Here is a 17,556-nt window from a genome sequence, read left to right on the forward strand (position 1 = left end):
GATAACTGTGAAGACAGTATGCTTTGGGGTATTTGATGATGGCACTCACTCACCAGGGGTTCCAATGTAAAATATAGCTTCTACAATATCTGTTTGTGATACTTGTCAGCTACAGCAGGCTGACAGCGCTGCGCTGAGGGAAAGCTGCCCTCAGCCCACACAGACGAGGCTGGACACTGTGCGACTGTCGCCCTCTGTTGGCGGTTTCGAATAAACATTACTGTTTAAACTAAACCATTTATGATTCTCTCAAACAATGCTACGTGTTTGAAGGTCGGTATTTTAATGCTGGGATTCACAGAAAATCGGAGCATTTTAAACATGTTTCATACATTTACAATCAAATGAGTAGAAATGTAACCAGCAGAGCATGATTATAATAACAGGGTTGATGCATGATGCGACGTGTAACTCTTCCTATAGCTTATTGATTGCCTATAAGGTCTATTCAGAGGCTAATCCACTTGGTAAATACATGGGACCAGACTATGTCAATGTCCCTCTCTCCCGCATTAAAGACTGGGCCCAATCAATCAAAGATGCTGGCCATCCACGGCAGTAAATCAACCAACACACACACACACACAGAGAGGGAGAGAGAGAGAGAGTGTGTGTGTTCATTCAGAGATGGGATGAAATATCTTATTTGAACGTCAGTGAATCATCGTTTCTTGAAAAGGACGCCGTGATTAGGTAGGATGAGTCAATCCCGCAATCAGGAACAGTCACTTCTCAAAACGACTTTCAGTTTTGTTAAATAGATATGGCACAGGCCAGTGTCCACAGCTACTGGCAGGGCATGACTAGAAAGAGACAGAAAATGGGAACAAATGAATGACAGGCTCAGGCTACTATCTGGGCTAATTGTCTGCTTACAGTTTGATGACTCTGCTGTTCTGAAGTCTCCAAAGGCAGTCTTGCCAGTCAGGGGACGGCTCAGTCTGGTGATTTATGAAAAGCCTCAATCAATATGTGATATTAATTTTGCAAATGAATGCCAGAATGATGTAGTCCTCGGACCGTTTAACGTTTCACACTATAATGTGGTTCATGGCACCGGATCAGAAGCTCTTTCTGTCTCACTGGTGGAACAAGGAAATTGGTCAAAGTGAGGAATTGTGTGACAAATGTAACTGCGGCGGCGGGTCTCAATGGATTACTGTGGAGAAGGCTGACAGTGCTGATACAGTGCTTCATAGTGCTTCATAGTGCTTCATAGTGGTGAACACCGACTGGGGACTGATCATTCAGAGTGTAACGTTACTGCAAGTAACCACAGTTACCTTACAAGGCTGTGCGTTGTCAGGAATGGTGACTCCAAACAGGCAAATGTTTATCTACGTTAACTTAATACCGCACATCACAATTTACATCGTGTCCCTATAGGCAATCCATCCAGCGCAGCTAACGCGAACATATGAGCATAAAACTATAGTCGCCAGTGCTAGAAACATCCATGATTTTAGCTAATGCTAATGCTACTGCCTCTTTTTCATGTTTCACCTTTTTTTTTTTTTTTAGTGACCCGTTTTATAAAACTGTACATGTTAACATGTCGACTCTTTCACAGTTATAACTATACAAAATAAAATACCGAGGTTAGTAACAGTAATAGTGTGAAAAGAAAAGGCCACAGGGTGGCGAGCTGCTCCATCTTTAAATCTGCGTCGTTGGCATAACCTTAGCTAGCTGAGTAAGTTAGCTAAAGCTAGTTAACTTAACTCAATTCAATCTTGGTTATTAAGCCAGCTATTGACTTAAAATGAGTTTAGACACACTCTTTAATCAAATCCTTCTATCTGAACAACAATTAACCGAACAGACACACAAATTAAAAGAAGGTAAGTTATGCTTCCTTAATGCTACTGACATTTAAGCTGGCAAAATAAGCTAAAGCTATCAGAGCTATCAGCTAACATACTAAGTTAGTTACAGTACAATGCTACCTAGCCTGTTCAGTAAAATAAAAACTTAAGGGACCCTTCCATCTTTATCCACTCACATTTCATGTTATATTTTTTATTAAATGTATTTCTTCCATTGATTTACTAATTTGTGACAGGTTGCTCAGTGTGGCAGTCTTCTTTTGCAGGTTATTAGTTAATCAGTGATCTTTATTTCAGTTAAAGTAGCCATCCTCAAAAGCAAAGAGAAGATCAAGAGCACCACTGAAAAGTTTGAAAAGACCAAAGAGGAACTTGATGAAAAGGTGAGGCTGCATTACAGTGTGTGTTTCTCCTTTATATTTTGCTATTGTATGAATTATGAATACATTTTGTGTCTAGAGGAGAAAACCCTGTAAAAAGGGTAAATTAATTGGTTGTCTGACACAAAATTGAGTACTTAATACACGTCAATAGCACATATGGTGGCATATATGTTTGACTTTGAACTGTGCCTCTAGATACAGTAAGTGTTCTTCTTGGGGAACAGTAACATCATATATTGTATGAAATATTGGTTCGAACTTCATATTTTATTTTTGTCTGTGGTGTCAGGAGGGAAATCAATAATGTTGCTGTGCATACAATAGAATACCTTTATAAAGCAGATAAATTGTTATTGTTTTTTTGTATTGTAAATGTAGTGTACTTTGTTGTAAAATAAGAATAATAGCAATATTTGCTTTACCTTAAGGCAGCCTATGGTATTCATGGCATTGACACATGAGGTGAAGACGTGTGTATTGGCATATTGATCAGCTGATCTGCTTTATGATTGAAAACACTTAATCTCTCCCATTCATTTCATCAGCTGTGCAAATTGCAAGTGCCACTGTAAAATCAATGGCTAATTTCCACCGGATAACATTAGTGAAACCTTTTAGCATGTGTGAGATATGATGTCAAAGGCAGCTCGTTGACCTCTCAGAAATATTGCCAACTTCTTCCTGTGCTTGTCAAAGTGGGCATCCGATCAAAAGAGCAAATTAACACCACCGTCTGAGTATTATCTGCCTGAGAACACACAACCCAGATACCTTTTCTGACCCTTTAGAACAGAATATTGAAACTGTTGACATCATAGAGATATGCAGGGTGTGTTTACAGCCCTCGTGATGTAACTTCTTACAGTTTACGAGAGCTGTCTTAAGATGATTACAGTGATTACTTGGAAGCTGATTGTGCTCGCTGAAAATGTACTGTGCTCCTCCACTACCATATAAGAAACAATAAACTCACTTCCTCCTTGACAGCTCAAATAACACACTGAAAACTGTACTGAAAGTCATGCCTGAGGCATCTTTTAAAACGCACCCCCCATGAATTTACCTTCCTACATAATTTGGCAATTTTCTTTTTTGCCGCACTGTATAATCACATAGAATGGTGACAAAAGAGGGACTAAACAAGAAAAGTTTGAAAGTGAATGACAGAAACCTAGACACCCACATCAAGTAATCAGGAAACCCCCAGTAAGGGTGACTAACATGTCAGTATACAGCACATAATAATTGTGCCAGTTGCCCATCCTAGAACTTTAATTTAATCAAATTTCTCCTCCTGTGGGATCACTAACATATCTCTCACATTTAAAGTGAGGAATGTCCTTCTCTGTACATCTGTCTGTCATATTGTGTGTCTTAACTGCCCACTCATCTATTTGTGCTCTAGGCTCAGCAGTTGTCTGCTATAAGGCTGCAGTGTGATCTGATAAAGAAATGTGAAGACCAGATGTTGAAGCAAATTGAGGAGCTGCTGTGCCAGAAGAGCTGCCTCAGGGAACGTCTAGTGGGTTGAAGCCTGAATCAATATTTACATCTCAAATCATAGTGGTTATGTGCATGAATACCTGGTCAGCTTATAGTCTAAACTATGTAGACATACAAATTGACTTGCACCCCTATTTGGAATGTAAGCTCTCTAATCAGTTAACCATCGTTTCTCAAAACAGCAGCTTTTTGGAGAGGTATTCACTCCAGCTGTGCCTTATTTACTCTATTACAGAGTTTTTTTTTTATTGATTCAGATTAATTATGTAGTGTCCACTGTAAACGAACCATGTGTAAAATTATTTTTTCTGGCAACCAACTAATAATAAACTAATTGTTTCAGCTCCTGACCCAATGGAGTGAATATTTACCACAATTCTTCAAAGGGTTGTTATAGTTGTCCCAGATACACACTGTTGTTGTAAATCTGTGTTTTTGTTATGTTTTGAAGCAAAACTGCATGGGAAAGCACAATGGGCACATAGGAAGGGAAGTGGAAAGGAGCACAAGTGTAAAATACAGTAAAAAAAAAGACACAATATTTCACAAAAGTGAAATAATGCTGTACTGCTCTTTGGCTACGGTAAGACCTTCAAATAAAGATTTCTTTTCATACCAGGCCAAGATAAAGAGGCAGTCTAAAGAAGAAGAGGAAACCTTCCTTCAGGAGATCTCAAGGTTCAACAGTGACTTCAGTCTTCGAGGGAACAGAGAGATAGTGTACCAGGGCCAAACACACACTGAGATCCTGGACCTGCAGAAGGAAGTGGAATCATTGTACAAAGGTCATAAACATTGAATTGTTCTGTTACACAGTAGACACAGGTTATATATTCCAGATGTGGCCCTGACTGCTCATTTTAAAATTATTTATTTCTTGGTTATTTACTATAAATAGATAAGTCATAATAATAATGATAATAAGTCAGCATGATTTCAGGAAGAATCTGGTTGAAATTTATAGATGGAGGAGAGAGAATGAAACTGATATCAGAAATCAGTAATTAGATTCATAACTAAATGGAGTGAAAATGAATATTAGTCATTATTCTGTGATCTAAACAACATCCTTGCATTAATCAAACAATGTAAGAGAAGCTGTGATGTTTTGGAAAGAGTTTGGAACAGTTTATCATAAAGGAAATGTACTAAAAAAAAGATTTAAAAAAAAAAGAAAATCTTCTATGTTTGGAAATGTGTCCATATGGTCTTTACGGCTGTATGCATGTGTATTGTATGTGCTAAGATTTAGTAGGTACCTGATATACTGTCATGGAAACGACAGTATACCAGGTATCTACTCAATTTGTCCATCTAAACTCTATCTCTCTATCATAGTATGTACCGAAATATACAAAGAGAAAGAAAGAATGAAAGAACTAACTGATTAAACACAGAAAAAACTTAAACTTGGTCCTTATTAATTATGAATTAAAATAGATTAAAATGAATAGGGTTACATTTTCCACAACTTGGTTTGCTTTGTGTCTTCACAAAGTAACCAGCAACTAACCTTCATTGTATGATGGTATTTAAATTCTTTGCAGTTCGCACTTCTGCACCTCTGCAGCACTAATGAAACTCTAGTTGTGAACATACTACCATTCAAGTGTGTGGTAAATTAATTAGCAATAAAAGTATGTATAGGAAGTATAAAAAGTTGGAGACGCGTGTCTCACCAAAGCAAAGTTGAGTTTGTTGGGTGAATGTAGTTTTTTGAAGACAAGGGTTGGAAAGCAATGCATAGAGTGAATTTACACTTGTTTAATTTATTGATTACTTGTACAGAAATTGCAGTGGCAATGGTTTATAGAAGCCCAGTATATTGTATATTTGTGCTCAAGGGAACAGCATTTTCTGATTATTTGTACAGTTAAAGTGAATTTCTAAAAATGCCCACATTGCAGTGAAAAGAAAAAGTTTTCTTTCGTTGAGCAGTATAAATTCAATATTAAGCGCAGCCCTCCTGGTGGGTTTTACGCTGTCATTCTGGAGGACTAAGTAGAATACGTCTTTTCTTCCTCTACAATCAGAGATGGAGCTGATGAGCCGCGGGAACAATCACATGAGCTCCATGCAGGATGAGAAGAGAGAGCTCCAGCTCCAACTACAGGGCCTGGATAGTATCCAGAAAGGTTAATACCAAAAGTTCATTTTGTGTTAGATAATGTGTTATCGGTACCCTTTGTTGTTTCATTCACACTGGAAACAGCATTTTTAACATCTTCTATTTGAAAGTCATCTAAATTTTTTAACTGTAGCAAAGTCTGCAAAATTTCGGTAGGTGGTTGTATCATGAGTAGTTTCACAAGCTTGAGTTTAGCTTAGTTTCTGGCTTCCTGACCAGGTTGAAGGCAGGTTACTGTTGGTGAAAAATGTTTTTTTGATCAGTGTTAAAGGGGCTTTAGTCACACATACAGTATACAATATGCATTCTCACCTGGAAGCTACCCAGTAGAAATACAGGTTTAGGTGTGTTCAGAATAAAAATAGCACTGCATTAAAAAACGGAAAAGACGGCATTGCTGTGGATGTGTTGCTACAAGTACTCGTTTGAAGATGAACTCTCCAGGAAGTCCAGTTTGAATAACAGATCCATGAATTTAAAGTCTTGTCAGAGACCAAAACACTGCACGGCGATTTATAATACTATGAGACAAGATTTGACAACTCGGTGCTAACGTGGGTCTGAACCCAGCTCTAACTGTCAGTCACAGAGCATCCCCTAGAGTGGGCGAGGTCAAGTGCCTAACAGTGAGAAACTCTCAAGGTTATGGTGGTGTTGGGGGACCTGTAAAATCCAAACTTTGTGCCATTGCCTCAGCCACCTCAGCAAATGTCTAAACATTGCACCCACAGCATGTGTCTGTTTTGTTTGAGGACAGACTTTTGTGTTTGATTTATTACTCTTGACTACAGACCTGGATCGGCAGCTCAATGAGGCTGAGGCAATGACAGAATCTCTGAGAGCGGAGAGCCGGTTTGTCAGTCAGAAACCTTTCACTGACAGCACCTGTCTGAGGTAAGTTTCATCAACTGTCTGGATGTTGAGGGAAGGTTATATATTTGGACACACAGACTCAGTAAACAGTACCTGATTTACAGTACTTGCGATAACATCACACAGAGTGTAATTCTTACGAGACACAAAAGAGTAAACAACAAATGCCGCAGCGAAATAAAACACAAAGGAGCAAAAGAAAAAGAACAAACCAAAATGTTCCTTTAACAAGCTTCCAGATATGTTAAATATTCCTTGCTGAGCAGCTGTGATTAGTTGAGCATTCTCTGTCTTTTGAGAGCTGTCAGAAGGCTTGGTGTACAAAAGGGCTCTGTGCTTTTCTACACTATAACTGATAAAAATTCATCTCAATAGTAGCACTAATAGCTGCGGTCACTCTTGTGATGCTAAATGCACTTAGAAAAGGACAAGAAGAGAATCACGCTGTTAACAGCACAATACAAAACAGGATTCTGCAGGCCCATTAGACAGAAGGTGTTATTTACAAAGAGCAGAACTGAATCATACTGTGAGAAGTGCTGAATAGACCAGTAAGCCCAGCTCCTGTCTGTGTTTCTGCCTCTCTGTCCTGCTGGCTGGAGTCCAAATCTAGAAGTGTAAATAACAGAGCATTAAGACCATTTGGCTTAATTAAGGCTTTGATCTGCAGTGTATTTCATTCAGTCAACAAGTGGGGAAAAAAAGAAACGGAGACTAATGTGATTGATGCAGGGAGGTTTGTAAGGGAAAATGAATAGGGGGTTGAGAGTTAAGCATTTACACTGAATGCTTATCCAGCGTCTTACCAACAAATAAATACAGATTGGTTTATTGGTATCATACATCATGTTTTAACTGGAAAACTCTAACTTTTATATGTAAACTAAGGATATGGAGCAACCCAAACATCCGTACAGTTGTACTGTATTGAATTAAATATACAGTATGTGGAATTTCCATCAAAAATGTGGAAATCAGTCAGTGGGGGAGTTTTATTCCGGTGCCTGTTCCATATTTAAACCGTGGAATTAATTATATACTTCAGCTGTGCCTCAATGTTTTTTTTCTTTAGTTCCTACAATTACTGGTATTGGTTATTTTACTGTTTAACCGTAGTGTCTCATCAAACCCTTCAGTGGCCCCTTGTGCCCTATATAAATGCATCTGCGTTAATGTTTGTCCACTCATTTTATTCCAGTTTTCTGAATTGTCACACATCGGTATCTTAGATTGAGGCATCTAAACATAGAACAATGGACACAAATGGGAACTTGTAAAGACATCTCAGGCAAGCGTTTGCTCATCAAAATAGAATATGAACTGAATTGAGGACCTCCTCTATTGAAACATGGCTGGTAGCAGAGCACCGGTCCACCTTGTTTCTGCACAAAGAGACTTCCTTTATTTAATTAAAGACTGGAGATCAATAGTGTTCCAGGAAAGAAGGGTCATTGTTATTGCTGATGCCACTACTTTAGATAATGTCTGCTTTACTATGGATGTGAAGTGATTAACAAATCTGCCAAACCTATCTAGATAATGATCTAAAATTTTGAAATCCAATTTTTAATATGTATTTATTTATTGTAACTACTTTCAAATCACATCTTTCCCAGTAGTGTTCTTAAAGTGCCTGTTATTAGGACGAGGTACACAATAGGTACACGTAATAATCCTTCCCTTCACTTTCGTCTGTTTGTTTTGCTCATCCTTATTTTTCTCTGTCCATTACTTATCCTTCGTGTTCTGCTTTTGCCTTTTTCTGAGCCGCCCTCCCTCTCCCAGAGTTGCCTTAAATCATGCATGTGGGTTGCATGTCCTGTTCATCCATCAGCCTCATTAAACATACTAGGTCCTTCATTACCCCCAGGCTTATTAGCCTCAGGAAGTGCTGAGGATGTGGCTTTGAAAGGGGGAGGCGTCCTCTTAGTCATTCTTATGATCATCCATTCTGAACTGAAACCATCAATCCTGTCTTCATCCACTGCACCGTCTCTTTAAAACGCATATTTAACTCTCAGCTTATTGATTGTTGGAAATTGAATGCATGTCAATTTGAATGAGAGCTACAGTCATTTAAAAAGTGTTCAGTGTGCAAAACAGGGTGGCTGCTGGCGTAGATCGTTTACTGTCACGCAATGGAGAGATACCTGAAATATTCAGTCAGTGTGCTTAGGATTGATGATTTAGGAGTTGTATGTATTTTTTGATGTGTAGGATTTTTTTCATTGATATATTACTGCTACATTATTTGTGAAGGCTCATTTGAAGATGTCATCGCACTGCAGAAATCTAATATTAGACTGCAGAAACCACCGATATCCAAACTGCCATCTCGAGCGTCTTGCTGTTGGAAACATCATTCTATTGTTGCAAAAACAGTATGCTCGCCTTAAAAATCTGATTTGTAAGTTCCATATAGAAGTGTAAAGGGTAAAACACCGCTGTTGGTTTTGAGACTGCGAAAATCCAATTTTCCTTCAGTTGTTTTATTGTTTCATTAACTTCCAATAAAAGAAAGATAGAGGCTTGTCTCAGATTCATGTGTAGCTCAGAAGAGAACCTCCAAACACCTGCCATAATAGTTAAATCACAGCCAAGGCATCAACTACCATGGACCCAAGTCTAATGCTTTTACCAGATGCAAGCTGAACTGAGTAATACAATTTTATGTATGTCTGCGTCTGTACAATTTTATTCAGTTCCTTAGATATAGACACTGCTGGTAGAATTGACCTCACCCGGGGGGTTTGGATTCGCTCTATAATGTAATGGATTCTTCCTTGGCCCATGCTACACCCTTCCACCAAGTTTCATTAAAATCAACCACCAAGTAAAATTTTTCTGTAAACCTACCAGATAGAACAAAACACCAAACACAAAAAACATAACCTTCTTGGCAGAGGTGATATCTTTAATTCTTTCTTACTTTCTTGCAATTTATCTGCAGCATATAATAATAATGTTGTCTGCAGTAGCTTTACCAAGGTAACAGAAGTCAGAAGTCAGTGCATATACAGTATTCTATCATTTCAGATTATTATAGTTGTAACAATAGTGTAAACACTGGAGTATGGTAATCAAGGTCATATTCAAACAGATACTGGACTAAGGATAATCCTGAAACTGACCCACATACCTGGAAGCTTCCAACCAGCCTTGAGATTTGCTCAAGTTGGGGGATCACAATGTGAGGGAAATTTATAAACTTGATTTATTGCTGTCAGTTAACTCTGTGTTTAGTAATTTGTCTCTTGGGTCCTTCCGTATTCCTTCACCCCTGTACAAAAAGCCCCTTAGGGACAACATACAATAACATAGGACCTGACAACACTCACTGCTGCTTGTTAGAGCAGGACTGCGGGTCCATCAGTCTACTGAACATTGTTAATGCTGCGCTGTATCCTTCCCTTTTCAATTGTTGTTTCAGAAACAACATTTTAAAACTTTTGCATTAAAGCTGCATAAGTAACCTTTATAAAAATAACTCATAATTATTCAAACTTTCACTATATCCTGACAGTAGTACATAAGACAGATAATCTGTGAAAAAAATCAGGCTTGTTCTAGTGCTCCTTTGGCATTTGCACAAAAACAACCTGAGCCAAGAAAGATAGTTGATTGTTGAATCTTATTCCCATATAATCAAATACAGACTCAACCATCAACTATCTTCAAGCCAGCAGCCCAAAGCATCTTTCCATCTCTCTTGGCTCTGATTGGTTGTTTTCGTTCTTACCTGGTGGATTCTTGCAAATGCCATTAGAAGCACTAGAAGGAGCCAAAGGGACCCAGTTTTTTTTACAGACTACGGTCATAGTGAAAAGTAAGGTTATAGCAAATATGACAAAAAGTTATTTTTATAAAAGTTACCTACTGCAGCTTTAATTGAGCAGGATTACTCCTCAAACTGTTTTATCAGGTGTTGTAATTGCCTCAGTCTGGTTTCTTTTGCTGTTTGGAGTCATCAGGTGCACCACATAATGATGCAGCATGTTTGAAAAAAGGTCCACATTTCAAGTTTTCACAAAACATCAAGAAGTCCCTATTTCCTGTTAGCTTGCAATAGCTTACAACAAATCATCCTAGATATTAACTCAACTGTCAAACCACTCCTAAATATTGCCTGTTGTGGAAGAGGGGAAGGGCTAAAGTTAAAACTGTAAACGTCTTAGTTAAACTGTTAGCCTCATCCACAGTATTACCAGGAATTAGGTTGTTTTTGTGCATGTAAACATACTGACGTCAGGAACATGTCTGAACATATCAAACCGGTTTAAATAGAAACCAACAATTTTCTTAATCTAGCTGTTTATAAGAGTTTGGCTTCATTCTGTGTCACTATCAGAATGAATACTAATGTTTTAGTTTCAGGTAGTTCATTTGGTTTTGTATTTTTTCCCCAAAAACAAGGCAACATCAAGTATAGTGATGAAAAGAAAAAACATCAATAGGTTTAAACTCAATTTATCAAACCAAAAATGCTGAAGCTTGTCTTTACACGTTTCTTTTTTTCCTTTTATTCCACCACTCATTTAGTTACTGACATGGGTTTCATTTGTTTACCAGGCTGAGGAAGGAGCTGGAGATGCATAAAGAAGGAGAGCTGGAGCTTCTGAGAGAGGCGCTCAGCTCGGAGATACAGCTCCTGAAGTCAGTAAGTTGCTGTGTTATGAACAAGGCTTTTATTTGAGCTTATAAAAACAGTTATGGACAGAGTTATTCATATCCTACGAGAATAAGACATTTGCATGTCAGACCAGGGCAGAAAAAGAATCTATTTTAAATACAACTAATGTGGAGTACATTGTCATTTATTTTCAAAATGTTACAATGGGAAAAGAAAGTTCAAAACTCATTCATATTCATCCTCATTCTTTAGTGGGTTCTTTGTAGGCTTTCATTCAATTTTTCTTTCTTTTTCTATTTGCAGAAGCTGGACAGCAGCCAGGGAAGTGAACGGCATTAGGTTTGGCACAATGATAATACAGGAAGGTTTCATTGGTTCACTGATTGTCTCTTCTGTTATAAAATGTACATGCTAGTAAATAGAATAGAGAGAGAAAGAGAAGAAAGAACAAATGGAGTGAGATTATAAACTGTTGTTTAATATTTACTTTACATGAAAAGAGCAAATTCCATTCTGAGTAACCTCAGCACACAGGCTGTCTTTAAAAGATGGAAGTGTTGACACTTACACACTGTTAGTGGAAGAGCTGAAACAAAACAAGAGATACATTAATAAACTGACGACTGAAGTGACACATTTGTTTTCTTTTCTCCTCTTTCATTCTAAAGCCCAGACTATACTGACAATTTTGTTCTGTTTCTACCTTCAACCAGTTGTTTTAATGAGAAAGATTGCTTTTTACATTTAATGTATTGGCACAAGACTAAAACCTAAACACATGCTCATACACAGTGTTTCATTGCTGGCAAATAAAGGAGGCCTTCAAATATGTGATTTAATACTGCCCTCTAGTGTACAAAGAGTAACATGGCTGTAATAGGAGTGTTGAGTCAAAACTGAATGTTACACACTGAATTAGCATTGAAGCATGTAATGTAATGTTTTTCTTCAATATTGTATAATAGTTAAATCACTGACATTGGACTGTGTAGTTAATCTCAATAAATGATGTTTTAGAATAAAAGCAAACACTCATTGTCACTGATGAAGTGGCATATATTTTGCCCAGAAAAATTAACACAACGGCCAAAAGTATGTGGACACCCATATGTGATTCTTATGTCATTCCAAAAGCATGGTTTTTAAGATGCTGTTGTGTATGTTTCAACCCTCCCCCAGAATGGCTCAAAATGAGGTCTGACATAATCAGCAGTCAAGAGTTACCATCAATCAATGCATTTTTGTAATAAACAATGAAGAGACCAAAATACAAAATATCAAAACTACTCAAAACAAGAGATAAATAAGGTCTGATGGGCCGGCCAAAATCAAAAAAGAGAAAACGCCCAGACCAGCCCGGGCAGGGCCGTAAGATCTGGGTTTTTCCCTCTACTTTAACTGAACTATGAGTCCTGTCAGGAGATCAAGAAACATCATAACAAAACAAAAGGACAAATGCTGCATGCTCAAGGCTGGAAAATGTAACAGCCCCCTCCTTATTGGTTCCCCCTCTAGATGAAACATTAGTCCAGAGTTTATGCACCTCATGAGCAGCATGTAACAGTGTGTTCTGGGGAAGCTTACCACTACATATTGGAACCTGGCTGCAGGGATTCAGGTGTTGGATGGGGTTGAAGTCAGGGCTCTGTGCAGGCCAGTCAAGTTCTACCACACCAGACTGGACATTTCTTTATGAACCCGGCATAGTCCTGTTTAAACAGGAAAGGGCTTTCCCCAAACTGCTGCCACAAACTTAGAATCACACTAATTTTAAAAAATATAATATGCTTATTCTTCCAGAGAGCTACAGAGCCTGATTGATGAGAAACAGCAAATGACCAAACATTTGTGGACAGGGTTGTCAGAGATGATTCAGACGCTAAAAAGATACATGTGGTAGGGAAGGTTCAGCACATACAGTACTCACACTTGTTCTGGTGAAATGTGAGTCAGGTACCCACAAGAAACATACAGAAAATAAATTGTATTTTGTCTGTTGCCACCTAATGGGATATGTGTGACATTACAGTCAACCACTGTTTATCCCTCAGCCCACAGACAGTTATTTCTGTAAGTGATGATTAGACAGTCTGTCGGCCTACACCAGAGGGTCATTCTGCAGGTCATTTTCTCTCTGATTGGAGTGAATCCTAATAGAATGATGTGGAATGTCAGTGGCTACCTAATGAGATCCTGCAATCTCATTTTGACTTTTTAACCTTGACCTCAGTGAGCTACGTCTGGATGTGTTACTGTAGCAAAAACGGAGAGCAGACAGAACAGCAGACAAAGCAGTCCATTTGGCAGAGTGGTTAACCTCATATTAACTGCTGCTCTGGTCCAGTCCGGGCCACCAAGCACATAAATAGTGAGTGACTATTAGTGAAATGAAGTCAAACGGAAAGCAGTGAAGACAGCAGTCAGACACTTGCAGATGCATCCATCCTCTTGTTAATGTCAATGCAGCGATGCAGAGTACCATTGCCACCTGTATATATACTTCAGTGGCTGCTGAAGTGATACAGTTGTGTTTCTAATTTCCTAATTTCCAATCAAAGATAGGACCATAGAGAATTCCCCAGGATACTGAAAAAGCTGCTCTCAAGAGTTACTTATAAAAGTGTTTTTCTTTTTTAGCTAAAGAGCATTCATGAAACCTAAGAACTGTGTTCCTTTAACTTTACTTTAAAATACTTTTATACTTGCTCCTGTCAGTCATTACAGGAGGGATCAAAAACCTAAAACACTTCCTGTAATCAGTGTCCTAAACTGTCCTCAGGGGAGGCAACTCTCTTGGTATAGATCAGCATGACCTTTCCTCTGGCACCACCCTCAGGCCAAACTCTGTATTTCTTTTCCACAGTAGTGGTTCTGTGTTGGTGTATGAGGACCTCACAGAGCTGCTATTGGCTATTGCATGACGTAAAAAGTGGGACTACAATATCTGTATCAGTAGGTAACAGTCAAAGGTGGACACTGCTGAAAAGGCACTGCTTGCCTTATCTGATAAGGGCTGGAATATTTTAAATTGCATGTACTAACACAAATGTCAACAAAGGAAACCATTCAGGTTAGGGAACTCTTTTATTCTTTAAACTTGAAGTCAAGTTTAACATACAGTTTACTACTATTACTAAGTAGTAACTACTTGCCAAGCTTCATTTCTCAGTAAAACTTAGAAGGACTTTCTCACCACAGCATTCATCCACATACAAGACAGGCATACTGTGGCTCTCCCTGTACGCCTTGATTCTTCAGCTCAGTGGTAAAAACCTCAATGATTGTGCCCCACAGTTGGCTGCTGCTCTTGGTTGTTAGGCAGTCTCGATCTTCAGGAAAATACGCTGTCTTTGCTCCTGAAACTTGAATAGATGCTTCTGGAAATGGAGAGTAGGAAAGTTCACAACTTAACGTCCCACATAAAGTGCCACTGTATAAATATATAATAAGTTTAAGATAGAAAGAAAAGTAATCAAACTGAACTGAAGAAATGAAAAGTACACTTGAAGAGGAATCAGCTAAAAGTTGGTTAGCCTTACCGTTGCACACAGCCAGCTTGTTCCCTCCTATGTACTGGCTTTTCCATTTATTTCCTGTATGATTACTGCATTCATCATACAAACGACTCCTCCTTATAAAACCAAAATCGTAACCCTGTGACAGAAAATTCTAATTATATTACTCATCCTTTTTTCACACATCTATACAGAAAATTAGCTTGTACTTATTACATGTTTTTATCAACAAATTTAACATTGTATGTACCACTTACATTGTTGCACAGAGGTTTACAGTAGCGCTTCTTGGCAACCGTGACACATGCCAACCCTCCATTTTGGGGAACTTCGGGTTCAGGGCATTCCTTTGGCTCAGCACCTTGACATTCTACAAATCAATGATTATTTAATAAATAAAGAATATAAAACATTCTGAGTCTATATGTATCGTTTCTATTGTCATCTGCAGCCCTTCTATTTATCCTTCAGACCTAAGACCTACACTGTAGTCCACCATGCTGAACTGCCATGTTTCTACAGTAATCCAGAATGAATAAAACCAAACATTGGCTCTAGATATGGCTGTCAATATTCTTTGTGCATTTCACAGCCCCTGTAATTTGTCCTTCACACCTGTGAGGTTGTGGGGTGGGGTGAAGCGAGGGGGTCGGAAACTGCAACTACCTCGCTAGATGCCACTAAATTCTACACACTAGTGATTTAAATTTGAGGAAATCTAGAACTGCTTGCACAAGGAGCACAAAAGCCACCTCTGCAATTACTGATGAACACTTTCATCAGCAGAAATGACTTTGTTGTTTGTTGACCAGTGATCAGAGCATCTACAGAGAGGAGTTTTATTAATAATACTCTACCTGCTAGGTAGAGTTTACTTAATTCAGTATTAGACTTTAAGTTCTTAAATAAATAAAGATACATTTGGTAAACCGCACTACTCTCCATGATCACTGAGTGCAGTCTCATCTTTAATTGACTAAGTAGAAAGTATGTATGTAAGTAGCTGTCTCTCAAGTTATCATGGCTTGTATGATTTATTGGAAACAGACTTAATGTGGCAGACTTTTTTAATCTGCAGCCCTCTCACTCATTACTAGACCAAATTCAAAACTTGTCCCCATTAGTCACTGACACAAAAACGTGGGAAAGTAAGGTTGAAAAATACTTATGTTACCGTTTTATGACTTTGGATTTAGTGGCATCTGGCAGTGTAGCTGCAGTTCTTAACTCCCTTGCTTCACCCTCCTTTCTACGTCTGTAGATACAGGAGCTCATTGTAAGGTAACAAAAACATAACAATTCCTTATATTCAAGTGATTATACACTTATGAAAACAAAGTAATGGATAATATGTTCCATTTCTGCCAATAGATCCTTAATGTTACACACTGGACTTTGAAGCCTAAAATCAGCTTTAGAAGGAGAGAGAACTGGACAAAATGTCTTCACACTCGAGGTATAAAACTTCACACAGATAAAACCACAACAACACACACAAACACACGTCTCTGGCTCATCCTCCTACCTTTCAGCTGGTGTTTGTGCAGATAATCAGTCAGATTCCTCAAAGAGAGCAATAGTACAGCTGTCTGCTCTGCACTCAATTGCAGGTTTTCACCACACTCTGCCGCCACCTGTTGGTTAGTATCAGACAGTACAGCTGTTTTGTTCCCCTGACAATGTATTACTCTGTATGATATGAAACTGAATGAAAAATATCACATGCTGGATTAATAACTCTTAGTTTGTTTTTTTCCAATAAACACAATGTGCATTTGTGTGTATGTTACCTGGAGATCAGTTTGCGAGCTGCCATTGTGAGGTAAAGTTTCATTTCGAACTGCAGAGGAAAAACACACATACTGCCTATTATATCCAACTTTTTATCTTTCCGTGATTTTTTCACTCCATGTACATGTACTCTGCCTCTCTCATCTCCACTTCTTACAAACATATTAAACTGTGAATTTTTGTCATAAACTGTAACAGGTGAATTTATTGACTCAGTCTCTGGGGGCAAAGTTTACTGAATTGGCCAAGATTGGAGTTACTGGATTTCCAACATTTCACAAACTTCCAGTTAAAAACTCCCACTTCTATCCAGTGATGAAACATGAACTTTGGCTGTGCAGAGGTAGATACGTTTTGAGTACTGTTTTGATTTTATATTTGTTTGTGCAGTCTTTCAACTGACATACAAATGACAACATTTCCGGGAGTTGTTGTTCAGTTTCTGTTTTCTTCTCATTATGTGTACCTATGGGGGAGCTGGTAGTTCATGCAAACTGATGTTATTAGCCTTTGTACTGTTCGTCATCACACAGGATGACACTACAACTTTAGCCCATTATGGAGCTAAATGTTGGTATGAAATCTAGCGCAGCCCTTCCATTTATCCTTTTAGAATAATTAAAGTACAATACCGTCTTATATTTAATTATATTTAATGCTTATTAAATGTATACTCTGTTTTCACACTGACAAACTGACCCGGACACCTGCGGCTCCCGAAGAATTTAAACGACTTTTTTAAGACGGTTTTATGCTACAGCGCAGTAGCAAGCCCATACAGTGTCAACGATGACCAGTGAATCAGATGCCCTTGGTGTGTTGCTTATAAAAACGAAATTAGCTGAGCTAGCGTTTTCACGTAGTTCTAAAGGGGCGACACTTTTTGAGGGGAGGGAGTGAATCAAAC

The 17,556-nt window shown here is 38.4% G+C and overlaps 2 protein-coding genes across 3 annotated transcripts in view; one reads left to right on the forward strand and one right to left on the reverse strand.

The window, feature by feature from the left end:
* The first annotated feature begins 1,231 nt into the window (after window positions 1-1,231).
* On the forward strand, window positions 1,232-12,361 carry ccdc172 (coiled-coil domain containing 172). The gene is made up of 8 exons (XM_035663838.1): window positions 1,232-1,841; window positions 2,124-2,209; window positions 3,615-3,731; window positions 4,332-4,497; window positions 5,746-5,847; window positions 6,632-6,734; window positions 11,283-11,370; window positions 11,647-12,361. Exons 1-8 carry the CDS (start codon window positions 1,763-1,765, stop codon window positions 11,680-11,682), a joined length of 777 nt encoding a protein of 258 aa, XP_035519731.1. The 5' UTR covers window positions 1,232-1,762; the 3' UTR covers window positions 11,683-12,361.
* A 2,055-nt stretch (window positions 12,362-14,416) lies between these two features.
* The window catches only part of si:ch1073-126c3.2 (uncharacterized protein LOC555816 homolog), a 4,472-nt gene continuing 1,332 nt past the window's right edge, over window positions 14,417-17,556 (reverse strand). For both annotated transcript variants that reach the window (XM_035663895.1, XM_035663894.1), the window contains exons 4-8: window positions 16,649-16,698; window positions 16,384-16,492; window positions 15,116-15,228; window positions 14,883-14,997; window positions 14,417-14,720 (exon numbers count right to left, since the gene is read on the reverse strand). In XM_035663895.1, coding sequence (XP_035519788.1) covers window positions 14,545-14,720; window positions 14,883-14,997; window positions 15,116-15,228; window positions 16,384-16,492; window positions 16,649-16,698 — 563 coding nt within the window. In that variant the 3' untranslated portion in view covers window positions 14,417-14,544. The remainder of the gene's footprint in view (window positions 14,721-14,882; window positions 14,998-15,115; window positions 15,229-16,383; window positions 16,493-16,648; window positions 16,699-17,556) is intronic.

The sequence above is a fragment of the Morone saxatilis genome, unplaced genomic scaffold, assembly GCF_004916995.1.
Source record: "Morone saxatilis isolate NCDOM2014 unplaced genomic scaffold, NCSU_SB_2.0 Contig19, whole genome shotgun sequence".
Lineage (NCBI taxonomy): Eukaryota > Metazoa > Chordata > Actinopteri > Moronidae > Morone > Morone saxatilis.